Below are 13,506 nucleotides of genomic sequence, written 5' to 3' on the forward strand. Positions count from 1 at the left end.
GACTGAGCCACTCAGGTGCCCCTCACTTTTGTTTTTTAAATACGGGTGGGGAACGAGCAATTTGAGATGGAGAGATTTAAACTCTCCAAACAAGGATTCGTTTCCAAAGAGGTCCAGCACATCTCCAGTTCACCCCTGAGCTTGAGATTTACCAGAACGCTCACAACCCATGGTGAGTTGTAAATGCCACCTTTGGTGCCCATAGCTCCTCAGTAAGGATGTCGGAAGTGTTGTTTATCTTCTTCTCTTCAGCTGGGTCTGGAATTAGCAAATGCAGCTATAAGAGAAAAGTACCCCAGTGTGGGGCTCATTTTACTGGACTGCTTCTTCCTGGTCCCTGTCCCACTATATCTCTGAGGCCTTCAAGTAGATGTTTGATGTTGCTTTTATATTTTGACACAAGTTTTCTGCTTTTACTCAGTAGAAGTGTTGTTCTGAATGATCTAGTATGTTGTTACTAGAAAAAGAAGTCCAGGGGCGCCTGGGTGGCTCAGAAAGTTAAGCCTCTTCCTTCGGCTCAGGTCATGAACTCAGGGTCCTGGGATCAAGCCCCCCATCGGGCTCTCTGCTCAGTGGGGAGCCTGCTTCTCCCTCTCCCTCTGCCTGCCTTTCTGCCTGCTTGTGATCTCTGTCTCTGTGTCAAATAAATGAAATATTTTTTTTTTTAAAGTCCATTTTTTTGTCTTTAACCATGTGCTTTCTGAATCATTGTGTGCCAATAACTTGGTTATATGTGAGTGTGTGGTTGGGTTTTGCTTTAGGGGATTTTTTTATTATTATTATTATTTTTTAAGATTTTATTTATTTATTTGTCAGAGAGAGAGAGGGAGAGAGAGCAAGCACAGGCAGACAGAATGGCAGGCAGAGGCAGAGGGAGAAGCAGGCTCCCCGATGAGCAAGGAGCCCGATGTGGGACTCGATCCCAGGATGCTGGGATCATGACCTGAGCCGAAGGCAGCTGCTTAACCAACTGAGCCACCCAGGCGTCCCTAGGGGATCTTTTTAAAGAGACTTTTAAATTTAATAGGAGAATTGATCTTGTTTATATTAAATTATTTATTTAATCACTACATCCAAGGTGGAGCTCAGACTCATGATCCTGAGATCAAGAGTCCTTCACTCCCCTGACTGAGCTAGCAAGGCACCCCTCATTTATATTTAAAATGTGACTATTAGGGCGCCTGGGTGGCTCAGTGTGTTAAGCCGCTGCCTTTGGCTCAGGTCATGATCTCAGGGTCCTGGGATCGAGTCCCACATCGGGCTCTCTGCTCAGCAGGGAGCCTGCTTCCCCCTCTCTCTCTGCCTGCTTCTCTGTCTACTTGTGATCTCTCTCTGTCAAATAAATAAATAAAATCTTTTAAAAAAATAAAATAAAATGTGACTATTATAATTTGTTTTTAGTTCTCTTGTAATATTTATTTTGCTTTACATTTTTACTCTTTTAAAAATAATCTTTCAGGAACACCTGGGTGGCTCAGTCAGTTAAGCATTTGACTCTTGATTTCAGCCTGGACCATGATTTCATGGTCATGGGCTCAAGCCTTGTCAGGCTCTGCATTCAACAAGGGGTCTGCTTGAGGTTTCCTCTGCCTCTCTCCCCAGCTCATGTGCTCGCGTGCTCGCTCTCAAAAATAACTAAGTTGTTTTTATGTTTTATTTTTTTAAATATTTTATTTATTTATTTGACAGAGAGAGATCACATGTAGGCAAAGAGGCAGGCAGAGAGAGGGCGGGGAGCAGGCTCCCCGCTGAGCAGAGAGCCTGATGCGGGGCTAGATCCCAGGACCCTGAGATCATGACCTGAGCTGAAGGCAGAGGCTTAACCCTCTGAGCCACCCAGGCGCCCCATAAGTTGTTTTTAAAGAATAATCTTTCACTATATATTCCTTGCATCTTGGAGGTTTTGTTTTTTGTTTTGTTTTATTTTATTTATTTATTTATTTTTAGCATAACAGTATTCATTGTTTTTGCACCACACCCAGTGCTCCATGCAAGGAGGTTTTGTTTTTACTTATTTTGGGGCTGTGGTATAGCTGGTAGTTTGAAAACTTTTTTTTTTTTTTTAAAGCTTTTTATCCTTAGTTTTATTCTTTTTAGTTCTTTTGGTATTACTTTTATAGTTTCATATGCTGTCCTTACATGTATCAGTTGATTAATCAGCTTTAAGTGTATTTTTGGACCCCTGGCTACTTCACCTCCCATTTTTTGACAATTATCTTATTTCTACTCAACCATGATTTAAAACATTTATATTAAAGAGATAATTATTCTATTACTAATTTGTGTTCTTGTTTCTGTTTTGTCATTATTTTACCTGCTGTGTAGTACTAAGTTTCTAATTGTGTTATTCATCTGCCATTTCTTTTTTTTTTTAAGTTGGGTATCTTTCTATAGTTTCTAGTAGGTTTTTATTACTCAACTTTGAATGCAATTGAACTTTTCCTGGACCCAAGCAGTTATGTTGGGGAAAGGCTCAGGGACTGTTGTTGGCTAGCAGGCGTTCTCTCTTACCAGAGGGTGGGTGGGTGTATGGGTATGTGTGGGTGTGTGTAGGTGCGTAGGCAGGGAGTGTTTGTGCACATGGACTTACATTTATTTAGCGTTCTCTTCTTAGGACCTGGCAGAGATTGCTTTCTCCAGAGAAGCCCATTTCAGAGTTTCTGTCCGTCCTGTGTCACTGACAGCCTGCCCCCCTACAGAGGTGTTTGTCCCCTTATAGTCTAAGATCCTCAGAAACTCCTGTCAATGGAGTGGCCGTTCCCCATGTTCCAAACAGGGCACTGGTCTTGTCCTCCCAGGGCACACCACCATCTTTGGAAAACTTTCTGCCTTTCTGAAGCTTTCTCTTCCTTGCCGGAAATCTGTAGTTCTACCGCGGTCACAGCATTTATTGGCTCCTTCTCTTATATGCTGTGATTTGGGATTGCACGGTCTGCTGGTTTCATCAAAGATTTTCAGTTCTGTGTCTCATTCTTCTGCCTGGATTGGGGTGATTTCAGAGAAGAGAAGGGACAGAGGACCTGCATTCTGTGACCTTAAAATTGGACATCCCTCTTAATTTACCCACTCTCCCGGGCATAAACTGTAGAATGTCTCTGAGTTTTTTCTTTTTATGTTTTGAGCAGTGTGGCAGTGAATATCTATTAAATATGTGCCCTTTAGCTACATAAGGGTTTATAGAATAGATATAAAAAGGTTATACTGATAGATCCTAAGGATATGTATTTTTAATCAATAATGCCAAATTGCTCTCCTCAATTCACCAGCAGTGAATGATAGCCTGAGAGTTTTCCCACATCCTTATCAGTGTTCTGACTTACCTAACTAAAAGCTCTGCCAGTCTTATGAGGGGGTGGAGGAGATCCTTTTTTAATTTGCATTTTGCTAATGACCGATGAGGTTTAAATTGTTTTCATGAATTTGGAACAATCCTTGTTCGGCTGTTTTCTTGTTCTTTCATTATTTCCTCTGCAATGCAGTTGCATTTTAGTGGTGTCAGGGGAGATTATAGCTGTAACTATATAAACTATATATGTAAATTTTTATAAATTTTTAATAATTTAAGTCAATTTTTAAACTTTATATATATAAATCTTATTATATATAAACTATGTGTAACTATATAAGCAAACTAGAACTCAGGTTCCAGTCTATGAATGGCTGTGTTGATTCTTAGAGTTGTGATCAAATTTCGGTGTTAAGAGAAATGTTAAGAATAGGTTTTGTGGGGTAGGGTGTTTTGGGTTTTGTTTCTTTCCTGTCCTGTCTCCAGAGCTCAACATAATTACACAAGGAGACATAGATCTAGGAAAGAAATTGAATTATTATTAAAATTTCATTTTTTCTTAGACAAATAAACCTCAGACATCACGACCCAATCTCATCAAACCAGCTGCCCAGTGGCAAGATCTCAAAAGATTGGGAGAAGAAAGGCCTAAAAAGTCTAGAGCAGCCTTTGACTCAGATAAGAACGGCTATTTTTCAGTGTGTAACAGCTCATTGTTTGATTCTGGGGCACAGGATGATTCTGAGGATGACTACGGTGAATTTCTGGATCTTGGGCCTCCTGGAGTTTCTGAATTCATTAAGCCAAGTGGCCAAACAGAAAGAGAACCCAAACCTGGACCAAGTCATAACCAAACAGCAAATGACATCATCAACCCGAGGTCAGAGCAGAAAATCGTTATCTTGGAAGAAGGTAGCCTTCTTTCACCAGACAGCGATCCTCTGGACACTCAGAACCAGTCATCTGAAGATTCAGAGACAGAGCTTTTATCAAACCTTGAAGAATCGACTGCTATCCTGGATGATCAAGCCATCGAAGAAGACTGCTGGTTAGACCATCCTTACTTCCAGTCCCTAAACCAACAGCCCCGTGAGATAACAAACCAGGTTGTTCCTCAGGAGCGGCAGCCTGAAGCAGAACTGGGCCCATTGTTGTATCAGCATGAACCCCCGGGGCTCACTTTTCCAAGACCAGCTTTTCCAAGACCAGAACCCCAACAGGATGGGATTCCAGGCCCCTCTTCTCCTCAGCCTGCCCATCCTCTAGGAGAGCTCGAAGACCAACAATTAGCAATAGACGATGAAGAGCCAGGGCCAGCTTTTCCACTCCAAGGATCTCAGGAGCCCAATTTGGAAAACCTTTGGGGGCAGGAAGCTACTGAGGTAGATCAAGAACTCGTTGCACTTTTAGTGAAAGAAACAGTAAGTTTTACTTTATTTAAGTGAATAATTACAGACACTAAATGTACTGGGTTTTCTTTTACTGCAAAATCACAGCAGGGTGGTGGGGGCACTTCATTTTCATCAGGGATCTAGAGCTGGATACATAAAACAGAAGAAAGACTCTGAAGAATAAGATTACCTAGAGCTGCACTGTCCAGTGTGGTGGTTTCATGTACCTGTTTAAGTGCCTTAAAACTAGATAAAATTTAAAATTCTGTTTCCAGTGGTACTAGTCACATTTAAAGTGCCTGGTAGTCACAGGGGTCCAGAGAGCTACCATACTGGAAAGCACAGAATAGAATATTTCCATCACTGTTTGAAGTTCTGTTGGATATCCCTGATGCAGAGTGTGATGCAGGGCTGTGGGTTCTGGCTCAGCTGCTCATTGCCTTTGAACAGGCTTTCAGCCCTTTTCCCCTGGGTGTTTTTGTCTGGCACACAAGCTCATGTGCATCTTAAGAGGTAGCACTTTCTCCTTTTCGGACTCCTTTGGCCTGGGCAGAGGTGTTCAGTGTTAATTGAAAGAGTGAAGAACAGATACACAAAGTGGCAGAGGACCGGGTAATCTCTAGGGTCCTTTCTGGAGTCCACACTTCATGTAGACACATTAAGTCTGGGCACAGACTTGCCTTACAGCCTCTCTCTCGTCTTGAGTTATTTTACTTTTTGCCATCTGGTTTTTATAGCAATTTGAAAGCATTCTAGTGGATGAAAAATAATGTTTTTATTCCTTTTCAGGAAGCAAGATTTCCAGATGTCGCAAATGGGTATATTGAGGAGATAATTCATTTGAAGAATTATTATGATTTGAATGTGTAAGTACACCACATGCCTTTTGTTTTTCTTACTGTAGTGAAATACACATAATATAAAAATCTGTGGTTTTTACCATTTTTAAGTATACAGATCAATGGCATTAAGTATCTCCACATTTTTGCACAACCATCCCCACCATCTCCAGAGCATTTTCATCTTCCCAAATTGAAACTGTCCCCATAAACAGTAACTCCTTATCCTCTACCCCTGCACCCCCAGCCCCAGGGACCTACACTTCTACTTTCTGTCTCTCTGAATTTGACTACTCCAGAAACTTCATAATAGTAGAATAACACAGTATTTGTCCTTTTGTGACTGGCTTATTTCATTTAGCATTATGTTTCCTTTAATGATCCTGTTAGAAGAGTTCTAATTTTAGTCATATACAGACTTTCTGGGTTTTACTTAGTGCTGCATGGTTATGGAATTAAGGTGTTTTGTTAATTCTGAGCATTGATACTACATGTTCTGGTCAGGTTGTTAAAAGACATTTTCTTCCCTTTATTTGTAACAGAAAGTGTTCTTCAACTACTCTGCCTGTTTGGAGAAGTGCATGGAAATGTTTTCTTTAGTGTTTATCATAAAAATGATAAACAGGGGCGCCTGGGTGGCTCAGTGGGTTAAAGCCTCTGCCTTCAGCTCAGGTCATGATCCCAGGGTTCTGGGATCAAGCCCTGCATTGGGCTCTCTGATCAGCAGGGATCCTGCTTCCCTTCCTTTCTCTGCCTACTTGTGATCTCTCTCTGTGTCAAAAAAAAAAAAAAAAAAAAAAAAAAGATAACTATAATTTTCTAAAAAATTGAAGCGTCCCCAAAAAACCAAATAAGTCCTTCCCCTTTTACACTCTTGCCCGCCCCCCTTCTAGTCTGCATAGGTGAAATAGTTGTAAATTTGTGAAGAACAGTAGAATACTGAAACTAAGAAAATTTTCAGTTAATACAGATCACATCTGTTAGACAGAAGAGGTAGTATACCTAAAGCTCTATCCTCAGAAGATTATGCCCAGTACTATAGTACTCAGCCAGGAGTGCAAGTGAGAGCTGTTCCCTGCCACGGCCAAATGGGAGGAGCCTCATTTCCCAGGTCAGCAGCCAGAGGAGATGCTCTTTTCTAATTCATACAAAGACTGTTGGTGCCAGGGGCCACCTTGTCTGTCACCCTCTATCCAGGGACAGCCACTAACCAGTTTTTGGTCTTCTGTTTGTTTCTAGGATTTTTTTTTTTTTTTTTTTTTTTTGAGAGACAAAGATAGTGAGGCAAAGCACAAGTGGGGAGGTGAGAGAGAAGCAGCCTTCCTGAGGAGCAGGGAGCCCAACTTGGGGCTTGATCCCAGGACCCCGGGATGATGACCTGGGCCGAAAGCAGACTCTAAAACGACTGAGCCACCCAGGAACCTCTGTGACCAGTTTTTAAACCAGAATTGAGTTAGAGTTTTATAATGTCTTTATCTCTTTAGCTTCTTAATTTAGAACAGTCCTCTACTTAATTTTTTTTAATGTCACTGATTTTCCTCCCAGTATTTTTTTTAAGTAAACACTTTTTTTTTTTCAAGATTTTATTTATTTATTTGACAGAGAGAAACACAGCGGGAGAGGGAACACAACGGGGAGTGGGAGAGGGACAGTCAGGCTTCCCACTGAACAGCAGCCTGATGTGGGGCTCAATCCCAGGACCCTGGAATCATGACCAGAGCTGAAGGCAGACACTTAACAACTGAGCCACCCCAGTATTTTTTAACATAGGTTGAAAGACTGTATGATGAACCCCATATATCCACCACCCAGATTATTATCTGGTGTTCCTCTGTAAGATTTTGTCCTTTTACTTTTTCGTCTTTTTCTAAGTTACTGTGGACTTTAAGTTTTTATATAAGTGATATTTTACAATCAGTTACAGCCTTTTTTGTTTTTGGTACTGAATTATCCTAAGTTTGACCAGTAGGAGCCTCTTAAGATGAATCTAAGTCATTTTGACATGACTCTATTAGTCTGAGCATGTCCTTGCTTTCTGAAATACAGAGTTGCTTGGGCTTACCTTGAACATTTCTGCCCTAAACCGGGAATAGGGTTATTTCTCCATGAAAGCCAGGTTTTTGCCACTAGCATGTCATCACTTGTCAGCTCTTACAGGGGACATACCAAGAGAATATGGGATTTTCTAATCATATGTTCATAATTTCACATTCAAGTTTAACATTAAGGTTTTTTTCCCTCAGTCTTTTTTTTTTTTTTTTTTTTTTTTAAGATTTTTATTTATAGGGGCGCTTGGGTGGCTCAGTGGGTTAAAGCCTCTGTCTTCGGCTCAGGTCATGATCTCAGGGTCCTGGGATCAAGCCCCGCATCAGGCTCTCTGCTCAGCAGGGAGCCTGCTTCCTCCTCTCTTTCTGCCTACCTCTCTGCCTACTTGTGATCTCCGTCTGTCAAATAGATAAATAAAATCTTAAAAAAAAAATTTTTTTTTATTTATCTATTTGACAGACAAAGATCACAAGTAGGCAGAGAGGTGGCGGGGGAGTGGGAAGCAGGCTCCCTGCTGAACAGGGAGCCCGATGCGGGGCTCGATCCCAGAACCTTGAGATCATGACCTGAGCCGAAGGCACAGGCTTTAACCCACTGAGCCACCCTGGCGCCCCTCCCTCAGTTGTTCTAAATTTTATGTTTATGTGTTCCTCCACTAAAAATATAGTTTCTAGTAACATTAATACAACTTTTTATCCTACAATATACATAAAATTGTAGTAGCAGTGTTACCACCGATGACTACTACTGAGTGAAGTAAAAAATGTTTTATAGTTATTTTATGCTTAATGCGTATCTCACTAAGGCAGTACAGTTAGAACATAGGCTATCGGGGAGCCTGGGTGGCTCAGTGGGTTAAAACCTCTGCCTTCGGCTCAGGTCATGATCCCAGGGTTCTGGGATCAAGCCCCACATCTGGCTCTCTGCTCAGTGGGGAGCCTGCTTCCTCCTCTCTCTCTGCCTGCCTCTCTGCCTGCTTATGATCTCTCTCTGTCAAATAAATAAAATCTTTAAAAAAACAAAACAAAACATAGGCTATCCTAGGTGGTAGAATGATGACATTCCTCAGTTCTAGAAATTCAGTAGCCAGTATATCCTCAAATAATCCTGTTCTCATCCTTCTCCTGTCCCGCTTCTCCCCCGTCCTCTGTGGCTCTTGACCCCATCTCTTGCCTCTCTGATATACTCTGGATGATTTCTTCAAGGCAATCATCTAGCTCACTAATTTTCTTTTTAGTGGGGTGTAATCTGCCACTAAACTCATCCACAGTGTTTTTAGTTCCATTTCGTATATTCTTCTCATTCTGGCATCCTTATTTGGTAATTCTCCAGATCATTTTTCTAGTGTCATTTTATTTTGCCTATATTTTTAATCCATTTAGTTCTTTAAACACAATAAACATAGCTTCTTTGTGTTCTGAGTATGATCATTCTGACACTTGAGGTCCTTGTGACCCTTATACTGTTGTTTCTGCTGACTCTCTGTATCCTCTTTTCCTTGTGCATTTTGTAATTTTGACCCTCAGCTCATTCTTGGGGTTTTGATAGAAATGGTTCCTTCAGGAAGAATTCGCTTTGTCTTTCAGCACGTGCCTAGGGGCAGTGTTGGTCTAACACTACTTTATCCTTTAGATTGTTGTCTGTAAGGCTTTGAGTCATCGGGATAGTAAGAATTTAGTCCTGGATGAGGACTGGGTATAATATTCACAAATTCTCAGAGCGCATTTTGTTTCCTCTCCGTCCACTCATCATCAGTATTAAGGCATGTTTCTCCTTATGGCCTGTGAGCTTTGTCTCTGTGCCCTGTGAAGTAAGGACTTAAGAAGAAGATGATTATCGTTATGTTTATTTTCTTTTTGAATATGTAACTGACTTGGTGAGTACACTCAGGAAAATCTTGCTTCTGTTTAGCTTTCCTTCTCTGGGATTTCACTTTCACTTAGGTTTGGACTCCTAAGAACTTCTAATTTTAATTTGATGTACTTTTTTTTTTTTTTTAAGATTTATTACTTGAGAGTGAGAGAGAGCATGAGAGGGGAGAGGATCAGGTGGAGAAGCAGACTCCCTGCTGAACAGGGAGCCTGATGTAGGACTCGATCCCGGGACTCCAGGATCATGACCTGAGCTGAAGGCAGTCGCTTAACCAACTGAGCCACCCAGGCGCCCCAATAGTCAGCATTTTTAAAACCTTTTTTATTGTGGACTGTAATACACATACAGAAAAATGCACAAAATAAAGATAGCGAGCCTAATAATTTATTACAAACCAGACATTCATGTAACTACCATCTAGAAATCCTCAAAAACAAAAGGACATTGCCACCATCTTCGAACGCTGAAGATTTTGTGAAGATGTCATGTTGTCTCTATCCTTTAGTGACTGGCTTCTTTCACTCAGCATTATGTTTCTGGGGTCTACCCATGCTCTGTATAACTATAGTTCATTCATTTTCATTGCTGTGTGGTATCCCATTTGTATCAAAATACTGTAATTTTTCCCTCTGCTTTTGATAAGCATTTGAGTTGTTTCCACTTTTTGGCTTTCACAAATGATGCACCTTTGAACCATTCTTCCACGTCCCTCCCGAGCCTCCAGTATTTACCAGATTTGACCTTCTTTGCCATCCTGATGGCTACTGTATTTTCTTTCTCTCTCTTTTTTTTTAAGATTTTATTTTTTACTTGAGAGAGAGCATAGAGGGAGAGGGAGAAAGGGAGAAGACGATTCACTGCAGAGCAGAGAGCCCAATGCAGGGCTCAATTCCAGGACCCTGGGATCATGACCTGAGCTGAAGGCAGATGCTTAACTGAATGAGCCACCCAGGTGCCCCTGGCTACTGATATTTTCAAGCAGAAATTTTTTATTTCTGAATTTTTGGTCTTGTTTCTTATCTTTGGGAAGATTGGTCTGCCATTCCTAAAAATGAAAGTAATGACTTCATAATTACATTATTTTTAACTAATAAACTTTGTTTTTAGAGCATTTTTAGATTCATAGGAAAATTGAATGGAAATAACTAGTACATTTTTGCAATAAAAAGTATCTCGACTTCCCCTCAACTAAAAAACAACTAATTTTATTTGTATGCAAGCTTTTAGTTCTTCTTGGAATGCAAACACCGTTTTTTTTCAGAGAGTTGATGCAATTCTGGGTATCTTGTTTATGAAATAATGGTGATGTTAATAATGATCACCTTTAATAATAGTTAATTATTGAGTTTTTCTCTTTGCTAAATACTTTGTTCTTCCTTTTCACCATTGTTCTAAGGAACATAATTTTCTGTATGGCACTTTCCCTTTTCTTTCTGTATACTCACAACATGCTGAAACCCTAAAAGTTAAAATTCAGGGTTGGACATTATTAACAAATTCATGGTCACTGAAACATATTTCCCCATAGATTTCCAGTGGAGTCATACCACTTTATGTTGCTGTTGGAGCTGTACGTGAATTGCTTTAGTAATGTCTCAGTGATGATGCATAATGGTGGTGTTAACTAGGCATAAGGGAGCTTACTGTTAATTTCTTTGATAGGGGGGCTGCATGGGATTTTTCATGTATTTGTTTACTAATTGTATTTGTCTCATATGTGAATTGTTTGCACCTTTTCTCACTGAATTCTTTTGTTGTTGTTCATGTTTTCCTGATTAGGAAATGCAATACTTGTTTTGTTCCATTTGGAAAACATAAATGATTAAGTATAAACCCAGCACATGTGGCTAATACTGTAGTATATACTGAAGAATGTAGAATACGGATTTGAATAGGAAATGCCAAGCTTAAGTATTTTTTAATAATTTATAGTAAATATTAAAGTAACCCTTTAGAAATTTAATATACTTTAATGTTTCCCTCTCATTCTATAAATGTGAATGTATTATTTTTCAACTTTTGCAGGATTAATTTCTGTGAAATTGACAGATTCTGTAACAGTTTGTTCTCTTACCTCCTGAGTCTCATACATATCCTTTTTCCTAGGGACTTACTGATTCTATGCCTTTAACATCACTCAGATGCAAATATTCATTCATTTTTTTTAAGATTTTATTTATTTGACACAGAGAAATTACAAGTAGGCAGAGAGGCAGACAGGGCAGGGGGGAGGCCATGCCGAGCAGAGAGCCCAATGCCAGGCTCCACCCCAAGACCCTGAGATCATGACTTGAGCTGAAGACAGAGGCTTAACCCACTGAGCCACCCAGGCGCCCTTCAAATATTCATTCTTTTTTTTTTTTTTTTTTTTTTTTAAGATTTTATTCATTTATCGGACAGACAGAGATCACAAGTAGGCAGAGAAGCAGGCAGAGAGAGAGAGGAGGAAGCAGGCTCCTCGCTGAGCAGAGAGCCTGGTGCGGGGCTCGATCCCAAGACCCTGGGATCACGACCTGAGCCGAAGGCAGAGGCTTTAACACACTGAGCCACCCAGGTGCCCCCAAATATTCATTCTTAAACATATAAAAATACTTGTGAAATCCAAAGAAAGGGGACTGTGCGGTAATTGTATTAAATCTTTTCACACCTATAGTCTTCTGAGTTTCCTGTTATGACTTTTATCCCTGGGCTCTTGGGACTCTAAGGTGTTAATTCCCACAACAGCTAAGCTAAATATTGTTAATACAGACCCAAAAGGAGGCACAAAGCAGAGTTGAGCAGGCTGGCATTGTGGGTGGCTGACACTCTCGGTTACTTTATGTGCAATCTTTAAATCACCTATAGACATAACCATCTGGTCATTTTAGCACGAGGGATTTATTCACCAGAGAACCAGCCTCCTGTGCTGGTAATCTCTTTGAGCTGATTACTAAGACTTTTCACTCACATGTGGTGAATCTTAAATTAGATCGAGGCAGCAGCAGCTATCTAAGGAATAAAAGCTTGGAATACTAGCCCGGCTCATTTAGTAGCAGTGCTTTCTTGAGACCCCTCAGCTTGTCAGGTCAGATCAGGTGTGAAATAATATACATGGGTGGGGAGATTTGAGTTCTGACAAGCCTTCCACTGCCTTGCCTCAGGCTGTAAATATTGATGTCTTGGGTTATAGTTCCATTTCTACAGAACAGAAACTTTGTATTTAATTACCTGTGCCACTGAATATCATTTAACCTTCAAGAAAGTTCTGTTGGTAAGGGTAAAGATATTAAAATACAAATGACTTTGACAGTTCAAAATGAGAGCCTCCAGGGCACCTGGGTGGCTCAGTGGGTTAAGCCTCTGCCTTTGGCTCAGATCATGATATCAGGGTCATGGGATCGAGTCCCACATCAGGCTCTCTGCTCAGCCGGGAGCCTGCTTCCCTCTCTGTCTCTGCCTACCTCTCTGCCTACTTGTGATCTCTGTCTGTCAAAGAAATAAATAAAATCTTTTAAAAAGGGGCACCTGGGTGGCTCAGTGGGTTAAACCCTCTGCCTTCGGCTTAGGTCATGATCTCAGGGTCCTGGGATCAAGCCCCACATCAGGCTCCCTGCTGAGCAGAGAGCCCGCTTCCTCCTCTCTCTCTGCCTGCCTCTCTGCCTACTTGTGATCTCTGTCTGTCAAATAAATGAATTTAAAAAAAAAATTTTTTTTTTTAAATCTTAAAAAAAAAAAGAGCCTCCAGGGGCCTCTGTCTCAATCAGTAAAGGACCTCCAACTCTTGATCTTGGGATCATGAGTTTGAGCCCCATGTCAGGTGTACAGATTACTTAAAAATATATTGCATCACAAACAAGTTTGACTTGAGATTGAAACATAAGTAAGTAACCGAACGCAAACCTCTGATTTCAGCCATGTGGAATTCCTTCTCTTGCAGTGTTTCTGGGTGCGATCTTCCTAATACTGAAAATACGAAATGAATTGGTCAGAGAAGAACCCCTAATACATGGTTGGCTTTTGTTTTGTTTTCTAGAAATTACACCTACTATTCTACTTCTGTGTCATATGCTGTAATTCTGTATCATGTACTTTA

General features: G+C 40.6%; 1 protein-coding gene across 3 annotated transcripts in view; it reads left to right on the forward strand.

Moving 5' to 3' along the window:
- LOC111145640 (ring finger protein 216) overlaps nt 1-13,506 on the forward strand; it is a 143,133-nt gene that overhangs the window by 24,149 nt on the left and 105,478 nt on the right. For 2 of the 3 annotated variants that reach the window (XM_022500688.1, XM_022500687.1), the window contains exons 4-5: nt 3,850-4,707; nt 5,467-5,543. In XM_022500688.1, the coding sequence (XP_022356396.1) occupies nt 3,850-4,707; nt 5,467-5,543 (935 nt within the window). The remainder of the gene's footprint in view (nt 1-3,849; nt 4,708-5,466; nt 5,544-13,506) is intronic. The other variant, XM_022500689.1, reaches the window with a different exon arrangement.

Source organism: Enhydra lutris, unplaced genomic scaffold (genome assembly GCF_002288905.1).
Source record: "Enhydra lutris kenyoni isolate GAN:26980312 unplaced genomic scaffold, ASM228890v2 scaffoldscaffold13, whole genome shotgun sequence".
Taxonomy (NCBI): domain Eukaryota; kingdom Metazoa; phylum Chordata; class Mammalia; order Carnivora; family Mustelidae; genus Enhydra; species Enhydra lutris.